The 26,365-nt window shown below is 39.8% G+C and overlaps 1 protein-coding gene across 11 annotated transcripts in view; it reads right to left on the minus strand.

The window, feature by feature from the left end:
* Nucleotides 1–26,365, minus strand: part of SUGCT (succinyl-CoA:glutarate-CoA transferase) — an 858,466-nt gene that overhangs the window by 778,173 nt on the left and 53,928 nt on the right. For all 11 annotated transcript variants that reach the window (XR_012512230.1, XR_012512232.1, XR_012512231.1 and 8 more), the window contains one exon: nucleotides 7,130–7,221. Coding sequence is in view for 5 of the 11 variants with exons in the window: in XM_074379788.1 (XP_074235889.1) it covers nucleotides 7,130–7,221 (92 nt within the window). In the remaining 6 variants the exon portion in view is untranslated. The remainder of the gene's footprint in view (nucleotides 1–7,129; nucleotides 7,222–26,365) is intronic.

Consider the following 26,365-nt stretch of genomic DNA (forward strand, 5'->3'; position numbering starts at 1 on the left):
TAACATAGATTTCATCTGAGGAAGAGAAGAAGGTGGGATGGGCACAGAGGAAAGGAGATTTATATTGTAGACTGCTAGACAATCAAGGAAAAAGATCTAGTTTATGTCCCAATGTTATCATATAAAGGACCTTCCTGCTCTCTGTCTCAAAAGTATCCTGGTTTGTATGATCAATTATACGGTCTGCCTACTTATGTATCTTGTGGATTTAGTATTACGTAAATGTATTGCCTCTTCAAAAAATAAATAAAATATAAACTAAGCATAATACAGTGTCTTTTGACAGCAATGTAAGAGCAATTGCTCTTTGTATAATTTCGTGTTTTCTTAGTTTTTAAAGGAGGAGATAAATATCTACGAAGCAATGCTTATAAACTTGATTTAATCCATCCTGCACACTTGGGCCAAACTAATCTTATGAAGCACAGCTTTCATCATATCACTCCCCTTCTGAAACATCTTCTGAACTTCACTTTGAGCAAACAACCTCCCAACTTCTTTACTTGACCTTGAAGACATGCCAAAGTATGGCCTAAAGCAACCTTCCCCTAATGTTCTGAAACCTTAACTCTCAGTGCCTCTGTAACTAGCCTATTATTTTCCCTAAATCTGCCTGAATCCTCCCTGCTTCTCTGTATTTGCTTTTCACCCTGTAATCTCCACTGGGAATGTCTCAATCCATCCACATTCTATCTTTCTTCCCAGGCACCATGCAACTCAAGTTCCACCACTTCCTTAAAGTCCCACCCTGAACCACATTTATACTTTACATATTTTTTTAAATTTTATTTTGTTTGTTTGCTTGCTTGCTTTTGTTTTTTGTTTTGGTTTGGTTTGGTTTGATTTGGTTTTCTGAGACACAGTCTCACTCTCTCACTCAGGCTGCAGTGCAGTGGCAAAATCTGGGCTCACAGCAACCTCCGCCTCCCTCGTTCAAGTGATTCTCTTGCCTCAGCCTCCAGAGTAACTGGGATTACAAGCACCTGCCACCACATCTGGCTAATTTTTGTATTTTTAGTCAAGACGTGGTTTTTAAAAATTAACCGGGTCTCAAACTCCATTCACCTTGGCCACCCAAAGTGCTAGGATTACAGGTATGATGAGTCACCGCACTCACCCCATACTTCACATCGTCAAATTATAATAAAAATTTCTCTCCAACAGATTCAGTGTAAGCCATAAATAGATTCCAAAGATGTTATTACGTTTTTTAAAATTATGAAGAGCCGGGTGGGCACGGTGGCTCATGCCTGTAATCCCACCACTTTGGGAGGCCAAGAGGGGAGAATCACGAGGTCAAGAGATCGAGACCAGCCTTGCCAACATGGTGAAACCCATCTCTACTAAAAATACAAAAAATAACCAGGCGTGGTGGCACGCACCTATACTCGGGAGGCTGAAGCAGGAGAATCGCTTGAACCTGGCAACAAAGCAAGACTTTGTCTCAAAAAAAAATTGTGAAAAGCATTTGTTATACTGGGAACTAGGACACAGAGTTGAATAAGAGGCTATCCCTATCATGGAAGTTCTCATAGAAACATCTAACAACTGCCATCATATTAACTTGCCTTCATACATCTGCCACTCTCAGCTACTTGCAAAGAACTGCCTTCATTGTCAACATCACATATATAGACATATACACACACAAACACACACTTCCATGCCCAAGCCTCTAGGGTCATACTACTCATGAGTTTTCCAATGTTATTAACCTCAAGAAAAAATTAAAGATGCTTTATTTTCTAATTTGATGTATTATCTGCAACATAACAGATCACTTAATTTTATTCACTTTTCTGTTCTTTTTATTTTCTAATTTTTCCATGCATACACATCTACTCTAGGGAAGGAAATCATTCATTACAGAGTAACTTATTATGGAACCTAATACAACACTACACATATGGTCAATACATCTTTGTTCATTGATTGCTCAGTATACTTATTCTTGATATTCAAGTGTGAGAAGATTTATGGTTGAACTGTTAGTCAGAACACATATCTCATATGTCTGGGTCATTTACTTTTGAGAATCTTTCATACTAATTGATTTCATATTTTAAATGTATTTTAAAAATGAAGATAAACAGATGACAGAGAGATGATAGATAGATAGATAGATAAATATAAAGAGATAAAGAGATAGATAGAGCCAGACATGGTGGCATGTGCCTTTGGTCCCAGCTACTCAGGAGGCTGAATGGAGAGGTTGAGGCTGCTGTGAGCCATGATTACACCACTGCACTCCAGCCTGAGCAACAGAGTGAGACCTTACCTCAAAAAAAAAAAAAAAAAAAAAAAACACATAATATAGTATCAAACATTCATTTATTCAATACATATTTATTATTTAGTAAGACTGTTCTATGCATAAAGTAGTGACCAAATAAAAAAACCATGGTCTTTCCTATGAGGCTTATATCTTACCAAGGCCCATTCTAGGCAGTCAGTGAACGGATAGCAGTAAATTAGAGCCAGAACCCCAAATTCTTTATTTGAGTGCTCTCCCACTCTTCCAAACGGTCTATTTACACACTGTAACATATATCAAGCATCATGCAGAAGCAAGATGCAAATACAACAGACATCAGGATCACTCTGCAAGTATCATGGAGAATGAAAAGAGTACAAGCTACAGAAGTAAAGCAAAGCTGGGTTCAAAGTTTGGCTTTACCACTTCTTATATCAAGTTATGTAAGCCTCTAAGCTTCAGTTATAGAATTTATCAATACAAGGCCAGGCTTGGTGGCTCACGCCTGTAATACCAGCACTCTGGGAGGCAGAGGCAAGTGGATTGCTTGAGGTCACAAATTTAAGACCACCAAACATGGTGAAACCCTATCTCTACTGAAAATACCAAAAAAAAAAAAAAAAAAAAAAAACTAGCAAGGCATGGTGGCACGTGCCTATAATCCCAGCTACTGAGGAAGCTAAGGCAGGAGAACCACTTGAACCCAGGAGGTGGAGGTTGCAGTGAGCTGAGATTGTGCCACTGCACTCCATCCTGGACAAAAAGAATGAGACTCTGTCTCAAAAAAAGAAAGAAAGAAAAAGGAGTTCATCAATATGCACCTGGAAGTATCAATGTGAAGATCAAAAGAACTAATAATATATGTAAAATGTCTATAATCTATCTGGCATAGTGTAGATATTCAAAACATATTCTCCTTTTGTCCATAATCAAATATAATCTAATCTGACAACACCATAGCATGCTTAAAAGGCTGGATTTTAGATTTAGTAAAAGTTAACAGTAACTAGTTTACCTTAAATCACATGATAAAGACTACTTTCATAAAATTTTCCCTATAATTTTTTCTTTTTTTTCAAAACAAGAGTCTCTCTCAGACACCCAGGCTAGAGTGCAGTGGCACAATCTTGGGTCACCGCAACCTCTGCCTCCCAGGTTCAAGCAATTCTCTTGCCTCAGCCTCCTAAGTAGTTGGGATTACAAGCATGTGCCACAATGCCTGGCTAATTTTGTATTTTTAGTCGAGACGGGATTTCACCATGTTGGCCAGGCTGATCCTGAACTCCTGACCTCAAGTGATCTGCCTGCCTCGGCCTCCCAAAATGCTGGGATAACAGGCATGAGCCACAGTACCCAGCCCCTATACTATACATTTAGATATGCCCCCTTTTTTATAAAAATTACATTATTATTACATTATAGGGGAAAAAACATGCATTTTGAGTTTTTTCATTGTAATACTAGTCTATATCTTTGGAATATCACTTGATTTACAGTCAGAAACATATAAGATTATCACTAAAAATATATTTGTATATAATAATGTATTAAAAATCCACAAGCAGTAAGTTTGGCCACTGTTCCTTACCTTCCCAACCCACATTTGGCCTCACTTCTTTATTAATTCACAATAATTTAGTGACACTGCCCTTCTTTGGGCTCTTCAAAACTACAAGACTCTCCAGCATCTAGATGGCATGAAATACCATGCATTACTCTCTAATGCTAATTAGCTAATGGTGAACGGGATCCCACTCTAACTATAGGGATGCCTTCCCTGACCAACAGCCCTGATAAAGTTGGGCTCCACTGTGTAGGGTGATGGGAGAAGCCTCCTGATGTCAGAGAAGGCTGAGTTCCGATCAGTCATCTGACAACATGGAGTTATGCTACAGCACAGATACATGGCTGTGCAGTTACAGAAAAGTTCATACACAATGGATATACACAATTGGCAATAGTCCATGTGCATTGGCTGGTTAAAAATATTAGCCAAGGCTTTCAGAAGTGATCTTGCCTATACAATCTCCACTGAGAGGCTTATGAAATTATTAACATATTGCTGATAAGATAACGGAAAACAACTTTCTTAAGCGGGACTCCCAACATGAACTGATTCTTTTCAATCTGCTTTTATCCTTGGCTGCCAAACCACACTTTGTGGAGATCTTTAGAAGCATAATAATGGCCTGAGGCACACTGTTATATATGTTCATAGTACCCTGTACACTTCTTCAGAGTTCTTTTTATTTGCATGTAATAAATATTTTCTGTTAATGTTTGTTTTCCCCACTTAATAGCTATAGGAAGGTAAGGACTTGTGCCTGTCCTGTTGCCTGCTTAATCTCCAGCACCTACCACCATTCCCATCATATAGTAGGAAACAGATGCAGTAACTACTTACTAGGTGGATGAGTAACTGAATTAAGGAGTGAAAGATGTGTCCATGTGAAAGAAATACAGTATGAGAGTTAAGTTTACTTAATGTAATACATGGAAAGTATATAAAGCAATGTTTGGCACATACCAAGCACTCAATAAATGTTATTTGCTCACCTAGAAGAAAAATCACCCAAGTAGGGTAATACAAGAGATAAAAGCTGTTATTGACTGGAAAATTATAAAGTTGAGCTATACTGTGTGGTTATCCCTGTTAGATCACAGTACAATGTACTAAAGGAACTACAGTAATCACCCATCTCAGCAGTTCTCCATTTAATTCATTTTGTCATTTGAATATACAAATGTTTAAATCCCAGATCTTTTCACATATTCCTAATTGAGTTCAACACCCTTAAATAAAAGCATTCACAATAAAGAATGTCTTGGCCATATCAGACTCTATGGAATTGAGCAATGAAAGAAATGTTCATGCTCTATTCTCTCGATGGATGGAAAGAAAACTAGTGCTCTTGAATATTTTAAGGAAAGGCCAGCAGGGCACAGTGGCTCACACCTGTAATGCCAGCACTTTGGGAGGCCAAGATGGCTTGGGCCCAGGAGTTCAAGACCAGGCTGGGCAACATAATAGGACAGCATCTATGCAAAAAATTTAAAAATTAGTCAGGTGTGGTGCCACATACCCATAGTCCAAGCTATGTGGGAGGCTGAGGTTGGAGAATCTTTTGAGCCCAGGAGGCTGCTGTGTGCCATTGAGGCTGAACTCCAGCCTTGACTGAGACTCTGTCTCAAAAAAACAAAACAAGGCCAGGTGCCGTGGCTCATGCCTGTAATCCCAGCACTTTAGAAGGATGAGGTGGGTGGATCACCTGAGGTCAGGAGTTCAAGACCAGCCTGGGCAACATGGTAAAACTCCATCTCTACTAAATATACAAAATGAGCCGAGGGTGGTGGTACATGCCTATAATCCCAGCTACTTGGGAGGTTGAAGCAGAAGAAGCACTTGAACCCAGAAGATGGAGGTTGCAGTGAGCCAAGATGATGCCACTGCACTCCAGTCTGGACAATAGAGTAAGACTCTGTATCCAAAAAATAATAAAATAAAACAAAAGCAAAGGCCACTCACATTTTTCAGAAATGTGTGAAAATGAAATGAAGATGAAAGTACAATAACTTTATATTTCAAGAAATTAAAACATCAACAGCTCTTTGAAATTAATAAAAAGTAAATCTCATAATCAGGAATTAGAGACAAGGGGAAATAATTCATTAATTAGTAAAATTAAATAAATAAAAGGAAGACTGCAAAAGACTTGAGGTCACTCTGCCTCAGTCTATTTCAACACTACAGCAAGCAATATTTCCTGAAGAATTAACTAGAGGAAGTGATTTAGGGAATGAATAGCTACTAAAACAAGTTTTGTAAGGCCATGAATCCTGCTAGTTTTGAAATAGATGTCTTTTTTTTTTTTTTTTTGGAGACGGAGTTTTGCTCTTGTTACCCAGGCTGGAGTGCAATGGCGCGATCTCGGCTCACCGCAATCTCCGCCCCCTGGGTTCAGGCAATTCTCCTGCCTCAGCCTCCTGAGTAGCTGGGATTACAGGCACGCACCATCATGCCCAGCTAATTTTTTGTATTTTTAGTAGAGATGGGGTTTCACCATGTTGACCAGGATCGTCTCGATCTCTCGTGATCCACCCGCCTTGGCCTTCAAAAGTGCTGGGATTACAGGCGTGAGCCACCGCGCCCGGCTGAAATAGATGTCTGTAAGCATTTTTATTTATTAGACGTTCACACTTTTTTTTCCACTTTGTTTAATGTCATTCATGTTGCTTTCCTCAGGAGTCTTTCTTTTAATCGAACCAACTACATTTTGGCCATCTAAACACTTGTTAGAAACTTCCCAACCCACTATCAGTGGAGAGGAATTATTACAAAATCAAATTAATTATTTCACTGTCAGAATCTAACGCATATTGACAAATCAGATACATTTAAACCTGAGGCTTTAAGCAACAAATTTAAGAAACCCTCTGCTATGTATACATGCCAAATGAAGTCACTCTAGTAGAAATGGACATCTGTGGTCTAGTCTAGTTAACTGTTTTATTTCAAAGAAGGAATATTCTTAAATCACACAAAGTTGCCTATATTAAGCTTGAATAACATAATAAATGTGGAAAATGTGTTCACCAACTAATTTATGGCTTCTTGCTAAAAACACTGCTCTTTTCCATGTGGCCAAATTGATGTTTAGCCTCTAATACATTTGTAATGAACGCTTCCCATTTTACTTTTGTAAGTCATTCTCTTTCCCTGGTTTCTTTCTAAAATTACTACTTTCAATGGCAAAAACACCAACTACTTTTGCCCCAACCCAATAACTCATTTAATCCTATGGGATAGTGCAAAGTAAAATCCCTATGGAATATGTAAGGGAAGAAATTATGAATATTCTAAAGAAGGATACCTACCTCAGGCCCCGTGATGTGCATCAGACCAGAAACAGCAGAGGCAACAGCGTCATAACCAGCTCGCTGAGAAATTGGACCTGTCTGACCATACCCTAAAACAACAAGAATAAACATATTCAGCACTACACAGGGTGTGCTAAAATCATTGTACAATAAATATAGTGTTTTAAAACCATTTCTATCTAGAAATCCTGCAGCATTTTGAGACTATTAGATATATACTATTCCCTGAAGAAGCAGTAGGAATTCATTACAGTGCTCTACTCTGGCTATTCTATTTGCTTGTTTGTTTGAGATGGAGTCTCACTCGGTTGCCCAGGCTGGAATGCAGTGGCAAGATCTTGGCTCCCTGCAACCTCTGCCTCTCAGTTTCAAGCGATTCTTCTGCCTCAGCCTTCCAAGTAGCTGGGACTACAGGCACATGCCACCACACCTGGCTAATTTTTGTATTATTAGTAAAGACAGGGTTTCACCATGCTGGCCAGGCTGGTCTCAAACACCTGACCTTGTGATCTGTCCACCTCGGCCTCCCAAAGTGCTGAGATTGCAGGCATGAGCGGCCTACCCTGGCTATTCTTAAAGAAAATCAGAGGCTAGGTGCAATTTAAAATTTGGACTAAATAAAACAATTACATCAACTAAGTGATTTTTAAGATTACAAAGAGAAGGTAGAGAAAGTATCACAGGTATCGCATTTTTTTTTTTCAATCAGCAAGAATCAACAAAACACAAGAAAGATTTTCTTACTGCTCCCTCGGTCCTGGTGCTTACTGCTACATTATAAAGACTGCATCAGGTCAGGTGCGGTGGCTCACGCCTGTAATCCCAGGACTTTGGGAGGCCAAGATGGGAGGATCAACTGAGGTCAGGAGTTTGAGACCAGCCTGGCCAACATAGTGAAACCCTATCTCTACTAAAAACACAAAAATTAGCTGGCCATGGTGGTGGGTGCCTGTAATCCCAGCAACTGGGGAGGCTGAGGAAGGAGAATCACTTGAATCCTGGAGGGAGAGGTTGCAGTGAGCCAAGATTGAGTCACTGCACTTTAGCCTAGGCAACAGGCTAAATTTTTTTCCGTCTCAAAAAAATAAAAATAAAAACAAATAAAGGCTGTATCAGAAGCTACATGAATCTGTCTCCAAAAAGCAGAGTAGCCCAAAGAAGAGCTTTCCATACGCATGAGCTACCTGATGATATTCCCTGCATGTGCTGCTTTAGGAATATTAGCCATGTGCCACTAGGATATGAAAGAGTTGCCTGCAAGCCTGGTTTCTCCAGCCATCTGGAAGACTCTCCCTCAACCTTTTATAAAAGAGCATCGTCATAATATATGTTGCCACAGTGCTTATCATAATAGAAATGTAAAACAGTTATTTGTTAAATTTATTTTGTCTCCTCACTACTAATATGTACACTCCAGGATGTTTTTCTGTTTGGTTCACTGCTGTATCCTCCCTCAGCCTCTAGAACAGTGTTCAATAATCTTTATTGAAGGAAGGAATAAATACAAAAATATTTTATATAACAATAATGTTTTGGCTGGACGTGGCAGCTCATGCCTATAATCCCAGAATTTTAGGAGACCAAGGAGGCCAGATCACTTGAGGTCAGGAATCTAAGACCAGCCTGACAAACATGATAAAACCGCGTCTCTACTAAAATTATAAAAATTAGCCGGTGTGGTGGCATGCACCTGTAGTCCCAGCTACTCAGGAGGCTAAGACATGAGAATCACTTGAGCCTGGGAGGTGGAGGTTGCAGTGAGTCAAGATGGTGCCACTGCACTCCAGCCTGGGCAACGGAGTGACACTTGTCTCAGAAAATAATAATAATAACAATAAAAATTTTAAAAAAACAAATAATCTATAAAAAGTAAATAGGCCGGGCGCGGTGGCTCAAGCCTGTAATCCCAGCACTTTGGGAGGCCGAGGCGGGTGGATCACAAGGTCGGGAGATCGAGACCATCCTGGTCAACATGGTGAAACCCCGTCTCTACTAAAAATACAAAAAATTAGCTGGGCATGGTGGTGCGTGCCTGTAATCCCAGCTACTCAGGAGGCTGGGGCAGGAGAATTGCTTGAACCCAGGAGGCGGAGGTTGCGGTGAGCCGAGATCGCGCCATTGCACTCCAGCCTGGGTAACAAGAGCGAAACTCCGTCTCAAAAAAAAAAAAAAAAAAAAAAAAGTAAATAAAGGAAACTATAGAAATGATCGATAATCACCAATTAACATACCCAGATGCATTCAGCACCAGAAATGATCTCTGTTACAAATAAGAGTATGTAAAACAAACTCCACAGATAAATCACTCAATACTAAAGAATTAAAATATCTTTCTTGAATTAATTGCTAAAATAAAAAAAGAATTAAAATATTATATTTTATATTTTATATAAACATGATAAAAAAGGTATTAAAATATGTCTCTGCTTATGTTTTAACTTAGAAAATGTCAAATAAAAATAGATAGAATATATAATAAACCCACAGTCAGGCACAGTGGCACAAGCATGCAATCCTAGCACTTTGGGAGGCCGAGGCGGGCAGATCACAAGGTCAGGAGATCAAGACCATCCTGACCAACATGATGAAACCCCATCTCTACTAAAAATACAAAATATTAGCCGGGCCTGGTGGCACCCGCCTGTAGTCCCAGCTACTTGGGAGGCTGAGGCAGGGGAATTGCTTCAACCCGGGGGACAAAGGTTGCAGTGAGCTGAGATCGCACCATTGCACTCCAACTTGGTCACAGAGCAAGACTCTGTCTCAAAAAATACACACACACACACACACACACACACACACACACATACACCCACACCCACACACACACATATAAAATAAACCCATCAGTCAACTTCAACAATTATTCATGGTCAATCTTATTTCCACTATGCCTATTTTTCAGTTAGAACTATTACACGAAGAAAAAACAAAATCATTCTTTTTTCAATTCATATTTTATTTTCATTTATTTATTTTTGAGACTGAGTCTCACTCTGTCATCCAGACTGGAGTACAGTGGCACTGTAGGGGCTCACGGCAACCTCACTGACTGTGTTCCAGCAATTCTCCCACCTCAGCTTCCCAAGTAGCAGGGACTACAGGCATGCACCACTACACCCAGCTAATTTTTGCATTTTAGGTAGGGATGGGATTTCACCATGTTGCCCAGGCTGGTGCTGAACTTTTGAGCTCAAGGGAACCACCTGCCTCAGCCTCCCAAAGTGCTAGGATTACAGGCATGAGCTACTGCGCCCAGCGACATAAAACCATACTGAAAAAACCCAAACGTCTTGATTCAGGTAAATTCCAGTTTTGTCTCCCAATATCAATAACAAAACTTATAAATCCTTAACTATTATTCTCTCAATCTTTAGAAAAGCAAAAATGGAACATGAAGCAAATAAAGAGAAATAAACTATAGGTCAACATTCTCTGTATAGAAATAAATTAACACCAAGCTTTAGAGAATGCGTTCCAGAGCAGGCAGCATACTGCTGTAAAGAGCACCCTGGCCCGGGATTCCAGTCTTCAAAGCAATGGTTTTCAAACCACAAGTAGTCCCCAGCATAAAACAATTCTCCAGGAACAGAGAGAAGCTGCCAATAGCAGGAAGGCCTGTGCACCGTGAACCACCTGTTATCTTAGCAGGAAGTCACAAAAAGGAATTAAGTTTCAGTTCACTCTAGGTTTGGAAAATCAGGTGCTTCTGGCGAGAAGCCTAAATCCCTCAAATGGGACAAACCCAGGTCCCTCACCATCAGTGCAGCTCTAAATGGACTCTTCTAAATAAAGGCCTACATGAAAAATTATCTTTCTGTTCAGCTTAGAAAAACGGAGAGACACAAAAATCCTAATTACTGTAAATTACAACTTATAGTATTATTATTAAAGAGAAAAGAAATAGTTGCTCTTGTTTTAACCAGTAAAGTATAGTGAAAAAGAGGAGTTTGAGGATTGAAAAAAAATCTAGATTCAAATTATAGCTCTGACAACTATTAAATCTTTGACATTTATTCAATCTCCCTAAGACTCAATGTCTTCATCTGTAAAGCAGCAATATTCACATTTATCTTGTAGATTTCTTATGAGAATTTAATTTGATTAGATAACACAAGCAAAATGAATTTTACATTGAGAGCTAAATATATAGTCACTAAAGATGAATTAATCAATATATTAATGCTATATTAGCTTAACTTTTTTACAAAATGTTGAGAATAACAAAAAGAAAACTGCCCTGAGGTATGTCAAATTATGACAATATCTAAGTATTGAAATTATGTTGTTTAATAAACCATAAAAATTGAAATACTTTGTAGTTGAAACCTTGCACTTATTCATAATAGCGAAGCTGACAATAATAATAAACATATATATTCTATAATTAGTCAAGATTTATTCCACCTTTTTACCTTATACTTGCCATAACTATTTAAATATTGACTACCTATACTATCAACAAATATTTACAAGAATAAATAAACAGAATAAAGCAGAGAATGGATATCAAAATGGTATTTTGCTAAGATTGCTCTGTTGGTGATGTACAGAATAAAATTATTCATTAATAATTTAATAAAGAGCTAGAAAAAATGTTAAGCCTGGGATCCAGATAGTTCTTCTAAATATTTAGCTGTACAATTCCAAAAACAACTGTGATCAAAATATAAATTTAAGAGGAAAAATGTATGCATGTCAGTGCTATTTTATATTGAAGTAGAGCTAAGAAAAATCAGGGAAGTTGTGGAAATCAGAGAGGAACACCTAACACACATTTTCTTTCTCTTTCTCCCTCCCTCTTTACCACTTAACAAGTCACATTCATTTTAAGGAGCAACCTCGCCATCTTGTGGTATTTATGGACACTGAACGCAACATGTGAATTTCTAAACCCAAGTAAAAATGCACACGGAGGAAGCTAAGGGGAAAAGATTTGTTATCTCTTAATATTTTTCCTGACTGCCATATGATCTGGCCTGCCTACCCCATTTTTCTTCATACTTATGTCTAACTTTGTGTTTTCCCTCTCTCCCTAACCTCTGCCTTAGAAAGCAGGAGCTACCACTGGTGCTCTTGTTTTCTGTAATTCCTATGACACCTCCCATCAGTGCTCAACGCACTGCCTGTTAATGGTTACCCTTTTGGAGGTCACAGGTCCCTCTGACAAACTAGTAAGAAGCTATGAACTCTCCTCAGAAGAAAGTAATTCAACACATGCTCATATCTTAGAACCCCATTCATTAACCCCTGCTGCCCTATGTTACGAGTCAGGTTAAGTACCTTCACTAGGTCATCACTGCTCCAGGCCTAGAGCACCTCAAATAGCCAAACAATTCTCCCAACTGTGATCTGTTCAAGAACAGCTGTGAGGCTTCCAAGCAAGCAAGAGACTCAGGATGAGGCTTTCACTTAGTAATAAAAGGAAAAAAGAGAACAAAATAAAGTATCTTCCATCTAGATTATTTCATTAGCCACCTATTTCTGCCCTGAGGTATGTCAAATGAATACCCTACCTCATTCTTGACTCTTGTGATCACTGTGACTGACTGATTGACTGACTGTGATCAGTGTCCCTACCTCATTCTTCACTCTTGTGATTACTGTGATTGACTGATTGACTGACTGACTGATTGACTGATTGATTGACTGAGACAAGGTCTTGCCCTGTTACCCAGGCTGGCGTGCAGTGGTGTGATCTTGGCTCACTGAAGCCTCAAATTCCTGGGTTGAAGCAATCCTCCTGCCTTAGCCTCCCAAGTAACTGTGACCACAGGAGTGCACCACCACACCCAGCTAATTTTAAATTGTTTGTAGAGATAGGGTGTTGCTTTGTTGCCCAGGCTAGTCTTGAACTCCTGGGCTCAAGCAATCCTCCCACCTCAGCTTCCCAAAGTACTGGGATTACAAGCATAAGCCACCATGCTCGACCATACAGTGATCTTTTGAAAAGGTAAATCAAAAGGCCGGGCAAGATGGCTCATGCCTGTAATCCCAGCACTTTGGGAGACTAAGGCGGGAGGATCATGAGGTCAGGAGTTCAAGACCAGCCTGACTAACATGGTGAAAGCTTGTCTCTACTAAAAACACAAAAATTAGCTGGGCATGGTGGCGCTCGCCTGCAATCCCAGCTACTCCAGAGGCTGAGGCAGGAGAATCATTTGAACCTGGGGAGGTTGTAGTGAGCCAAGGTAGTGCCTCTGTACTCCAGCCTGGACGACAGAGTGAGACTCTGTCTCAAAAACAAAAAAGAAAGATAGATAGAAAAGGTAAAACAGTGTACTACTTCCCTGCCTAAAGCTCTCTGGAGACTTTCCAAGTCACTTAAAACAAACCTCCACTCTTTATTCTGGCTTAGAGGGCCCTATGTGGCTTGGTTACCACCTGCTCTTTGGCCTCAGCTTGTCTGTTTTCCCAGTGCCCTATCTTGGGTCCCACTGGTCTTTTTAGTGTTCTCCACAGATTATTCCCATGGTGGGGCCTTTGCACTACCAAGGGGCCCTTGCACTACCTTTGCACTTCCCTCCATTCTTCCTAATTATTTGACCTGTCAAATAACTCCCAAATCCATCCAGCTTCTCATGTCCTATATCTTTCTCAGAGAAGCTTTCTCTACCACCCAATCTAACATAGATGCCTAGGAATTCTCCAGCATTTCATATTTTCATTCTCTCTAAAGTACTTATCATTAGCAAATACTTGTATCTTTTTGATGGCTACCTCTCTCTCCTCTAGAATGTTAGTATTCTGAGGCCTGTGACCGAGGTAACTGTTCTCTGCAATATCTTTAGCACCTAGAATAACGTCTACCAGTAACTTAGCAAAAGCATGTTGAATAAATGAATGAATGTGAATATATAAGCCTGGGAGTAAAAACAACACTTTGTTACAAGACAGAAATAAACCTCTACTTCCTCCAGTGATATCTGAAATAATCTATTGAGGGTAGAGGACAGAATGGAGAAGTCCTGGCAACTGAGTTTCTGAGGTTCAACTGTTGACATACCCCAACAGTCCATATTTGGTCCCCTCTCTCATTCTCATCTCTCTAATGAATCTCATCCCTTCTGTGGCTCTAAACAAGATACTGGCAATCCCCGTATCTAGAATAGCAATGACAACATTTATCAAGTTATTGCGTATTAGACACTCTGTTAGACTTTTGTCAATTAGATTATTTAATTCACACAACAACCTTATGAATTATGTGCCATTATCCCCTTTCTACAACTATAATGAGACATGGAAAGGTTAACTAACCTACCCAAGGTCACACAGATAGGAAGTAACAGAGCTGGGATTTGAACCCAAGTCTGGGTCCTTATGTTTATATATATTTGTGCATGTACGGACATCTCTACCAGAAAGTCCAAAGTAATGAAAGCTGACAATCCCTAGGCAGAACTTATCCCACTTATGCCACACTCACGTGCCACCAACCCAGACTGCTCCTTCTACATTCCACATTCACTAATTCAAACTGAAGGAAACCTAAGGGCCATCCTGGACTCTATTCTTTCACTTCCTGCCTATATCCAATTGATCACTAATTCCTAATTATTTGACCTGCCAAATAACTCCCAAATCCATCCAGCTTCTCATGTCCTGCAATAGACTGCTTACTGCTTCCCCGTCTCGGTTTATTCTTCATGTGGCTACAAAAGCCTTTTGAATTTGCAATTCTAATCAAGATACTTCCATATTAAAATTCTTAGGAAATCTCCTGCAGGATAAAAATAACAGTTCCTTAGCATGACATACTGAATTGTTTGTGACCTAGCCCCCACCCACTCCCTATATCTTATCTCTGGCCACCCCTTCAAAATAACTCATACTTTGAATAGCTGTTCTTCAGATATGCAAACTCTTTAATTCTTCTGGGCCTCTATACAAGCCATTTCACTTATGATCCCCATTGCCATTGTTTGTCAGTTCAAGGACAGCAGGACAGCTCAAACCTAGCACTCTTTTTTTATTTTGAGATGAGTCTCACCTTGTTGCCCAGGCTAGAGTGCAATGGCGCCATCTCAGCTCACAGCAACCTCTTCCTCCTGGGTTCAAATGATTCTCCTGCCTCAGCTTCCTGAGTAGCCGGGATTACAGGTGCCTGCCACCACACCCAGCTAATTTTTGTATTTTTAGTAGAGACAGGCTTTCACCATGTTGGCCAGGCTGGTCTCGAATCCCTAACCTCGTGATCCGCCCACCTCGGCCTCCTAAAGTGCAGGGATTACAGGCATGAACCACCATGCCCGGCCTTGAACCTAGCACTCTTTAAGATATAGACCTGTTCAGTGATGGGTTGTTAGGGACAAAAAAGAAGCTGTTCTCAAAGAGGACTGAAATGTATCCAGGTAATGAGTTCAAAAATGGTGTATATTTAAAAGTAATACCATTGTTATTAGCTAGAAGGTTAATATTAATATTCTGGCAAGTAAAGAAACTCCAACAATAGACTGTTTACCTGAAAGGAGAACAAAATGCAATAAAATGTTTCATAGTAATAATGTAATTCTTCAAAATGCATATACATATCTGGATTCTGTTTATTTCTCTACTCATTTTCTAGTGTAGGATGTTTCTGAATTAAAATGATGAAGTATAAACTCATGATGTATTTTTTTTTTTTGAGATGTAGTCTCGCTCTGTCACCCAGGCTGGAGTGCAGTGGGGTGATCCAGGCTCACTGCAACCTCCGTCTCCCAGGTTCAAGTGATCCTCCTGCCTCAGCCTCTCAAGTATGTGGGACTACAGGTGCATGACACCATGCCCGGCTAATTTTTGTATTTTTAGTAGAGACAGGGTTTCACCACGTTGGCCAGGCTGGTCTTGAATTCCTTACCTCAGATGATCCGCCCACCTGGGCCTCCCAAAGTGCTGGGATTACAGGTGTGAGCCACTGTGCCCAGTGTATATTATTTTTTTAATATTTATTTTCTTATGCATCCATTAAAAGGCCTAGAAGCAAAGACTAACCCAATATCGCTGAGATTACTACTATCAGACAGTGGTATGTAAATACGGTTTCCCACTAAAAGGAGCTAAGAGTCCTTGAAGAAATGGCTGATTCCAGAATGGGTCAGGAAATGTACAAAATGGTGCTGGAATATCTTGTTATACCAGAAATCAAGAAAGCTATCAAAGATTATTGGTCATTTCAAAAAGATGCAGCAGCCAACCCAAAAAGGCCTTTGCTGGCCTGAGGATGTGAGCATCAAGAAGGATAATAATTGCAATAAATTGAAGCACATCAAACATGCTCAATACCATGGGTTCATAATGATGTTTACCAAAAAAAATAGCCACCACTGGTAGAGCCTAGGGGAATTATTATGAAAATTGGTAAATAAAAGGAATGTGCATCTCTCCTGCCTATACCTCAGGGCAATCAAATAGCCGATGAGAGAGAGAGTTCCCTTACAGAAGTTTTCCAACTAATATATGAAGAAGGAATGATAGAACTAGAATAGCACTATTTTGTAATTCCTAATAAATTCACAGGTCTAGGAAATCATCATCAATGCCTGTCAATATCACAGATAAAGTAACGTCCAGCCATTATATGCCTCTTAGTAGATATAACACCTTCTATGAAGTATTCTTGATTAAAAAAAAAAATCCGAGCAAGTTATAGATCACTTTATAAAGAACAAAAACAATTAATGTCATAGAAATTTAGCAAAATCAAAAAATACAACAGGAAAAATTAACTGATTTTTTAGATAATAAACTGCAAGAAAAAAGACTGAGAAGGAACTATAAATTTAAAGTCTTAAGAAATACATAACTCAATTGCTATGATTACTTTATTTGGATCCCAATTCAAATTACAAACTGGAAAAAAAAAAGAGAACTGGGAAAAATCTGAAAAACAATTGTATATTTAATGATATTAAGGAATTATGACTAAAAAAAAGAAAAAATGGAAAAAGAAAGGCCGGCCCAGTGGCTCATTCCTGTAATCCCAGCACTTTGGGAGGTGGAGGCCAGTAGATCATTTGAGGTCAGGACTTCAAAAACAGCCTGACCAACATAGTGAAACCCCATCTCTACTAAAAATACAAAATTAGCCTGGTGTGGGGGCACACACCTGTAATCTCAGCAATTTGGGATGCTGAGGCAAGAGAATTGCTTGAACCCAGGAGGCAGAGATTGCAGTGGGCAGAGATCGTGCCACTGCACTTCAGCCTGGGCAACAAAAGTGAAATTCTATCTGTAAATAAATAAAGGAATTATGATTTTTTTTACTTATGTGTGATATGGCATTGGCCTCCAAAAGTGCTGGGATTACAGATGTGAGCCACAGCACCCGGCTTGGATGTTTATGTGTTAAAAAAGAGTCCTTTCCCCCTGGATATATCCTGAAACATTTAGAAATGAAATTATGAAGTCTGAGATTTGCTTTAAAATAATGGAGGACACCAGGCACAGTGGCTCACACCTGTAATCCCAGCACTTTGGGAGGCTAAGGCAGGGGGGATCATGAGGTTATGAGTTCAAGACAAGCCTGATCAACATGGTGAAACCCCGTCTCTACTACAAATACAAAAATTAACTGGGCGTGGTGGTGCACACCTGTAATCCTAGCTACTCAGGAGGCTGAGGCTAGAGAATCGCTTGAACCTGGGAGGCAGAGGTTGCAGTGAGCTGAGATTGTACCACTGCACTCCAGCCTGGGCAACAGAGCAAAACTCCATCTCAAAAACAAATAAATAAATAAAAATATTTGAGGAGTGTACAACTATTATATATCAATTAAAAATGTTTTGATAAAATAAAATTGACATTGGGAAGCCAAGGCAAGAGGATCTCTTGAGCCCAGGACCCCATCTTTACAAAAAGTGGCACACACATGTAGTCCTAGACACTGGGGAGGCTGAGGTGAGGGGATCCCTTGAACCCGAGAGGTCAAGGAGGCTGCAGTGAGTTGTGATACCATCACCACTGCACTCCAGCCTATGCAACCAACGAAGACCCTGTCTCAAAAGAAAAAAAAAGCAGTGGCAGAGGGGGCAGAATAAAAATAAAGTCTAGTTAAAACTTTTTTTAAACCAAGGGGAGAAGAGGTAGAATTCTAGACAAAGTAAGATTGGCCATGAATTATCATTATTGGGTTGGGCAATGTGTACCTTAAGATCTATTATATAAGCCAGGCCCAGTGGCTCACACCTGTATCCCAGCACTTTGGTAGGCTGAGGGGGGCGGATCACTTGAGGTCAGTACCAGACCAGCCTGGCCAACATGGTGAAACCCCGTCTCTAATAAAATTTTTAAAAAATTAGCCAGGTGTGGTGGCGGGTGCCTGTAGTCCCAACTACTCAGGAGGCTGAGGCAGGAGAATCACTTGAACTCGGGAGGCAGAGGTTACAGTGGGCAGAGATCTCGCCATTGCACTCCAGCCTGGGCAATCCAGCAAGACTCTGTCTCAAAAAAAAAAAAAAAAAAAAAAAGATATACTATTCTCTCTACTTTTAGGTAACTTTAAATTTTTCCACAATAAAATGTTTAAAAAATAAATAAATAAATTGTTTGTTTGTTTGTTTGTTTGTTTTGAGACAGAGTTTTGCTTTTGTCGCCCAGGCTGGAGTGCAATGACACAATTTCGACTCACTACAACCTCCAGCTATCAGGTTCAAGCAATTCTCCTGCCTCAGCCTCCCAGGTAGCTGGGGTTATAGGCGCCTGCCACCACCAGGCTTGGCTAATTTTTGTATTTTTAGTAGAGACAGAGTTTTACCATGTTGGTCAGGCCGGTCTTGAACTCCTGACCTCAGGTGACCTACCCCCCACCCCAGGCCTCCCAAAGTGCTAGGATTACAAGTATGAACCACTGCACCCAGCCAATAAATTTTTAAATGATATTTAAACTTCATTTTGTATGTCTAAAAGTAAACCAAGGAATTTCAGAGCTAAATGGGTCTGGGGCAAAAATTCTTCCCTAATAGATGAAAAAAATTGAAGATCAGACAGGTTAAGAGACTTGGCCAAAGTCACGAAGCCAAGCAATAACAAAACTAGAACTAATGCTCATTTCAGCTTCCCACACTGGATACCCTTCACCTGAAAAGGAAGAGTTAGTATTCTATTCTGAAGATTCTTCTTAACCACTTTCTACTTTATAGAGTTAATTCAGAAACAAAACCAAGAGCCAGTTCTCCAGTGCTTTTAGTCTTTGTGTTTTTGTTTTGTTTTGTTTTGCAGACAATTCCCTTGTGAGAACTAAATGAGATGTGGTCAGCAAATGATCCAAAGTTTTACAGTCTTATGGCATTTCACTTAATTTTTTCTATTGACATAGTAAAAGGCCTTCCCATTACTTTGAAAGAAGTTTTGCCATAACCATACTGTCAATTTAATGGTTTGTCCTTCTGTCATATGTATAATAATGTAGATTCACACAGTTGCACCTCATTTTGCTTTATCTCCTTTATCCTTTTTCCCTCAGGGTACTGATACAGCATTTCCAACCTACAAGATAGTCACTTTTCTACATGCAAGATTCCAAAACCAACCTCAGCAGGATTCCAATAAGATTTATGTAAATTTCAATACAGCAAGAGACCTCCCAGTATACCTGCTAGCCAATCTAAATTAATATATAACCCAAAGACTCCATAAGGTCAACAAATAGCAATAATTTAGGGTTGTAATAATAATAGCTAACATGTACAGAGCACTTCTGTATTCTAGGAGCTGTGTGGAGCTTCATATGTGTCATCTCATTTAAGTCTCACAAGAAATATACGAAGTAAATTTTATTGTCCTAGTTTAATTACTGAGAAAATTGGGGTTCTGAAAGACTAAGTGCCTTACCCAAAGATACATAGCTACTTTCTGTAATTCTGTAATTATTGAACTGTAAACACTCATTACTATGAGTGATATTTTACAAAGTATTTCTATGAGTATCAACAATTTGATCTTAGCTGGGTGCAGTGGCTCACATCTGTAATCCCAGCACTTTGGGAGGCTGAGGCAGGCAGATTACTTGAGGTCAGGAGTTTGAGACCAACCTGGCCAACATGGTGAAACCCCCATGTCTACTAAAAATACAAAAAATTAGCTGGGCACACACCTGTAATCCTAGCTACTCGAAAGGTGAGGCAGGAGAATCACTTGAACCTGGGAGGTGGAGGTTGCAGTGAGCTGAGATCACGCCACTGCACTCCAGCCTGGGTGACAGAGTGAGACTCCCAATCTCAAAAAAAAAAAAAAAAAAAAAATCATATATTATTCTAAGACCAAAAATGTGATTAATATGGTTTGCTACCTCAATAACCCCTTTGAAAATTAACCCCTTAATCTCTACCACAGAGAGGCAGGAAAACTGGCTGATTAATTATATAGCACCTAAAACTTCTGAAACATATACTAAGAAGCATATGTCACTAGTCGCCAAGGGTAAGTAAATTGATAAGCAGTATCCTGTGGTGCAGCAAAAGCATACTGAACAAAAAAAGAAAAAAGTTTACACTCATATATGTCTTTATCACAGAATTCCCACTTTGTTTTACTATATCCAACTTGGGACTACTAATATATAAAGGTATGTTTTGTCTGACAATTGTTTCATACACATCTGTTTCATTTTCCTCAACTAGATAGCACCTTCTACCCTAACAGGCAGGTAGCCTCTGTGATAGTGAAGGGTCTTGTTCCCCACCAGGCACCCCACTGCAAACACAGCTGGGGCTTCTCCCATGGGAATGCACCATGGATACACCTATAGACAGCCATCCTGGAACAATTCAGAATGATTGCAGCCCCACAGGAGAAGCACTCCCCAAATTCAGGCCTATACAAAAGGCAGAGTCACAATTTCTCCCTACTTGGAACATCAACATCCATACAGATGAAAAGAGGTCCTGTCTGATCTGAATAGCTGGGACACCAGGACACAGGAAACAGTAGCATAGCAGGAATTTAATAAACACTTTTCACCTGACTGGTGCATATTTTTGCCTTTTACACTATTCCATGTATGCCTGTGATGCTTTTCCCATAAACCATCAAAATGAGTGTTTTCAGAAGATTGACAGGAGCTAGGTATTAAAATACTATCTTGCCTACAACATATACTATGTTTTTTAAAGAAAAAAAATAAAAAGGCTTCAAAACTATTATTCAAATGGAGTCTACAATTTCAAAGGCTCTGATGACCATGTCAATGCATCTTGCTAAAAGTGACCTTACCTAAACTCAACAATCACATACACACACACACTTATACACAAGCACACACACACACATACACACACACACACAGATTATCATAAATACTGGAAGACTTATTCAAATAAGGAGGGGAAAAAAAACTATTATAAACCACACAGACTAAATGAAAAGAAATCGCAAAATTAGTCTTCAAATTAAGAATTTAAATATATTTTCATGGAATATATTCTAAAGAAGCTACATCAGGAATTAGATCTATGCCCCAAAGGTCAAACATTTTCTACAAAATGAATGCAGCTCACATTCTGGCAGATGGAGCACAGAATCATTAAAGAATGAAGAGAATTGCCATTGTTAAATATTTTTCATTGTCAGGAGCAAAATCAAATTTCAAATCACAGGAATATAAAACATATTCTTTGAGTAGAAAAGAAAATAAAAACTTAGCCAGATTCTCACATAAAACTAATTCCCTATAACTGTATTCCCACACTCCAAATAGTAGCACTACGTCAGCCTGTGAAAGGACATTTTAGGCAAAGAACACAGAAATGTTCAGTACGGATATCTTTACAAACCAAGACTAAATATCATCTCAAATCAAATCCAGATAAATGGATAACCCAAATGAGTAACAAATTAACAAGAATCACCTTTAGCCTTGCTCCATCGCCAAGAGGAAAAAGACAATTAAGTACAGTCTACATCTTTATTTAATAGATATAAATGAAAGAACAGAATAAAAGTAACTCAAGTAATTAAGATAGTAAATAAAATCCAGTAACCTTTGAACTGCCCAAAGAAAGAGCAATTAAAGTCTTTTCAAAAGTACAGACTTCAGGGCAAGCAATGCTTCCTAAATAGGCAAACATACACAGTAGCTCCAAATCCCAGAGCTGAAAAGAATGTGAAAACAGGAGAAAGAGCATGTAACGGCATGTATAATATGTGATGGCCCTGGTGAAAATGATCACTTATAGAATAACTATCTAATGAGTGGTTTTAAAAGTTTGCAGTTATAAGCACATGTAGTGCTCAGATCTTTGTTTTTTGTTGTTGTTGCTGTTGTTTTATTTTTTGTTTTGTTTTGTTTTTTGAGACAGAGTTTCACTGTGTCACCCAGGCAGGAATGCAGTGGTGCAATCTTGGTTCACTGCAACCTCTACCTCCCGGATTCAAGCAATTCTCCTGCCTCAGCCTCCCAAGTACCTGGGACTAAGGCACGTGCCACTATGCCCAGATAATTTTTGCATTTTTAGTAGAAATGGGGTTTCAACATGTTGGCCAGGATGGTCTCAATCTCTTGACCTTCTAATCCACCCACCTCAGCCTCCCAAAGTGCTGGGATTACAGGCGTGCGCCACCGTGCCCAGCAGATCTTGGTTTTTAAATATCCTTTGTCACTCAATGGAACGAAGGCTTCTTGGAGAAAGGGTTGATTTCAAGGAGTTCAAAACCAGCATGGCCAACATGGTGAAACCCTATCTCTACTAAAAAAATAAAAAATAAAAAAAAGGTAGCCAGGCATCACGACACACGCCTATAATCCCAGCTACTCGGGAGGCTGAGGCAGGAGAATAACTGGAACCCAGGAGGCAGAGGATGCAGTGATCCAAGATAGCACCACTGAACTCCAGCCTAGGAGACAGAGCAAGACTCCATTTCAAAAAAAAAAAAAGAAAAGAAAAGGAATAAAAAATAAAATAAGATGTTCTTGTGCCAAAAATTAAGAAAGTGCCCAAAAAAGATAGGGACAGAGTAAAAACATACAGGAGCCATCTTGAAGATGTTCCCACTGGCCAAACCGGAAATAATTTGAGCATCAAAGGAAATAGTGACAGTTAGGCATTACAACTGATTGAATAGAATACCGATACAAGAGTCCACATGGATGGAAATAATAAAGAGAGAAGGGAAAGCTCTTCCTTGTAGTAGAGAGCAAACTAACAAATATAGAAGGAAAGGTGGAACTAGAAAACAACTATTTACCTATATCATAACAATAATAAATATGCAAGAATCAATAATGTTTGATAACTAGTGGATGAAAGTTTGAAAAGTCCCAGAAAACTTATATAGTCTCAAAGTATATTCTCCCCAGAAGATAACTCTTTAATTACGAAGAGTAAAACAGTAACTTTCCAATGGAGAAAACTGGCAGACACCACCTTAACCCAATGATCCAAGTTGCATTGCTAGTAATGGAACTAATCAGCAGCATGTGCTTCCAACATGTGTGCTGAGAACACTGGCATTACTCTCTGGGATGTGACTGCCAAAAGTACTTAATTTATTCATAAAGAAACATCGAGAAGAACTAACATCTCAACACTTTCTACATACCAAGCACTTCACATATATTATCTCATTTAATACTTACAATAACCCCACAATTTGCAAATGAGAAAATTTCACTTAGAAAGGTTAAATAACTTGCTCAAAGTTACATAAGAAGTGACAGAGCCAGCCGGGCATGGTGGCCTATGCCTGTAATCCCAGCACTTTGTTAGGCAGAACACCTGGTCTTTCAAGACCAGCCTTGCCAACATGGCAAAGCCCTATCTCCACTAAAAATATTAAAAAGCACCCAGGCATGGTGGTGTGCACCTGTAGTCCCAGCAACTCCAGAGGCTGAGGCACGAGAATCATTTGAACCCAGGAGGCGGAGGTTGTAGTAAGCTTAAATCGCACCACTGCACTCTAGCCTGGGTGACAGAGCGCGTCTCAAATAAGTAAATAAATAAATACTAAAGAAGTGGTAGAGCCAGTACTTTAACCAGTCTATAGGACACAATGACCCTCCTCTCCCAGCCCTGCTTTAACCTGAGTAGTTCTACCTTTATCTGTGTTCAGTTTCTCTGTAAGATATTTGAAGAAACAGCCCAAAACCTTAAAGCACTATGTAACATTATTCTACGTCACAAAGTTTCTGGGCTTTCCCCTAAGCTGCAATGAGAGTACCGCTTAGACACAAGACTAAGGTTATGATGAAGTCACGGCAAAGCAATTAAAGCTGCTCACCAAAGCCAGTCTATTAAAGTAAAACCTCAGGAAGGAAAAGAACATCCATCACTGGACAAAGTCATCTCATTTCTAAAAAATCAGTCACAACATTTTATTCCACCAATTTTGGTTTTTTGTGGGTTTTTTTTTTTTTTTTTTTTTGAGATGGAGTCGGGCTCTGTCACCCAGGCTAGAGTGCAGTGGTGTAAATTTTGGGTTACCACAGCCTCTACCTCCTGGGTTCAAGCAATTCTGCCTCAGCCTCCTGAGTAGCTGGGACTACAGGTGCACACACCATGCATGGCTAATTTTTGTATTTTTAGTAGAGATGGAGTTTCACCACATTGGCCAAGCTGGTCTCAAACTCCTGACCTCAGGTTACCTGCCAATCTCGGCCTCCCAAAGTGCTGGGATTACAGGCATGAGCCACCATGCCCAGTCTATTCCACTAATTTTGATTTGACAACTACCTGAATATCTACCATGTGCAAACATTACTTCCAAAACAATCAGAAGCACTTAAGAAAAAGCATCAGTGTTCAATAGTGACAGAAGCAAAGCCATGTAGCACCTCATTGTGCAAAGCCTAGCTTCTAATGCCTCCATGATTGGACATGAGGTGGAGGGACTGGAGAACACAGAGAAGAGGTATGGGCAGTAGTGAAGTCCTTAATTGTACTACTGTGGTGACCCAGCATTGTTGCTCTCTGGGATTCACAGGAATTTAGAGCCTACTTATTGTAACACAGGGCATTGTAATAGGTTCTTCCAAGATCTCTTCCTCTCCGTCAGTGGGGATCTCTCACCACCAGAATTTTTTACATTGATTAATCTACCTGAATTTCCACCTGATCATTTGTAAGTCCCTCCTCAGCCTCAGGTACCATCAGCACACCACCAGCTTCCTTCTGCCCTCTTGCTCAGGGTCTAAAACCAGCACATGATGTTTTTCTCTCTCTTACCCCAAACCACAGGAAATACTTGAAGAACTGTAGTGGCATCCCAACCCACAGCCCTCCAGACATCCTCGTAAGTCTCTAAATATCTCAGGCGTGAATCATATATTAATCCGCTCATCCACCAAGCCCAGGAAACAAAAATCTTCCAGAGGTCCCAGTGAAGTCCCTTTCTTTTGCCTTTATAGATTTTATAGAACTGTTTCTTGTGAAACTATGAATATTGAATTATAATTTATTAATTAAAAATGATTATGGGAGGGGCTGGGCTCAGTGGCTCATGCCTGTAATTCCAGCACTTTGGGAGGCCAAGGTGGGTGAATCATGAGGTCAGGAGTTCGAGACCAGCCTAGCCAACATGGTGAAACCACATCACTACTAAAAATACGGTGGCACATGCCTGTAGTCCCAGCTACTTGGGAGGCTGAGGCAGGAGAATTGCTTGAACCCAGCGGGCAGAGGTTGCAGTGAGCCGACATCACACCACTGACTCCAGCCTGGGCAACAGAGCAAGATTCCATCTCAAGGAAAACAAAAAATAATTATGAGGTCAAATGCAGTGCCTTAAGTCTGTAACCCAGCACTTTGGGAAGCTGAGGTGGGCAGATTACCCGAGGTCAGGAGTTTGAGACCAGCCTGGCCAACACAGAGAAACCCCATCACTATGGGGTTTCTGTATTTTTGTAAAAATACAAAAACTACCCGGACGTGGTGAAGCACGCCTGTAATCCCAGCTACTCAGGAGGTTGAGGCACAAGAATCACTTGAACCTGGGAGGTGGAGGTTGCAGTTCAAGCCGAGGTCGTGCCACTGCATTCCAGTCTGAGTAACAGAGCAAGACTCTGCCTCAAAAAAAAAAAAAAAGCAGTAACAGCTTTCTAAATTAAAAAATAGGTAATATAAACATATGAGTTATTCTATAATTAGATTTCTTTTATTTTTTTCTTTTTTGAAACAGAGTCTTACTCTGTCACCCAGGCTGGAGTGTAGTGGCACAACCTCAGCTCACTGCAACCTCCTACTCCTGGGTTCAAGCATTTCTTGTGCCTCAGCCTCCTGAGTATCTGGGATTACAGGCATAATTTTTGCATTTTTATTA

The sequence above is a fragment of the Saimiri boliviensis genome, chromosome 10, assembly GCF_048565385.1.
Source record: "Saimiri boliviensis isolate mSaiBol1 chromosome 10, mSaiBol1.pri, whole genome shotgun sequence".
NCBI classification, from domain to species: Eukaryota; Metazoa; Chordata; class Mammalia; order Primates; family Cebidae; genus Saimiri; species Saimiri boliviensis.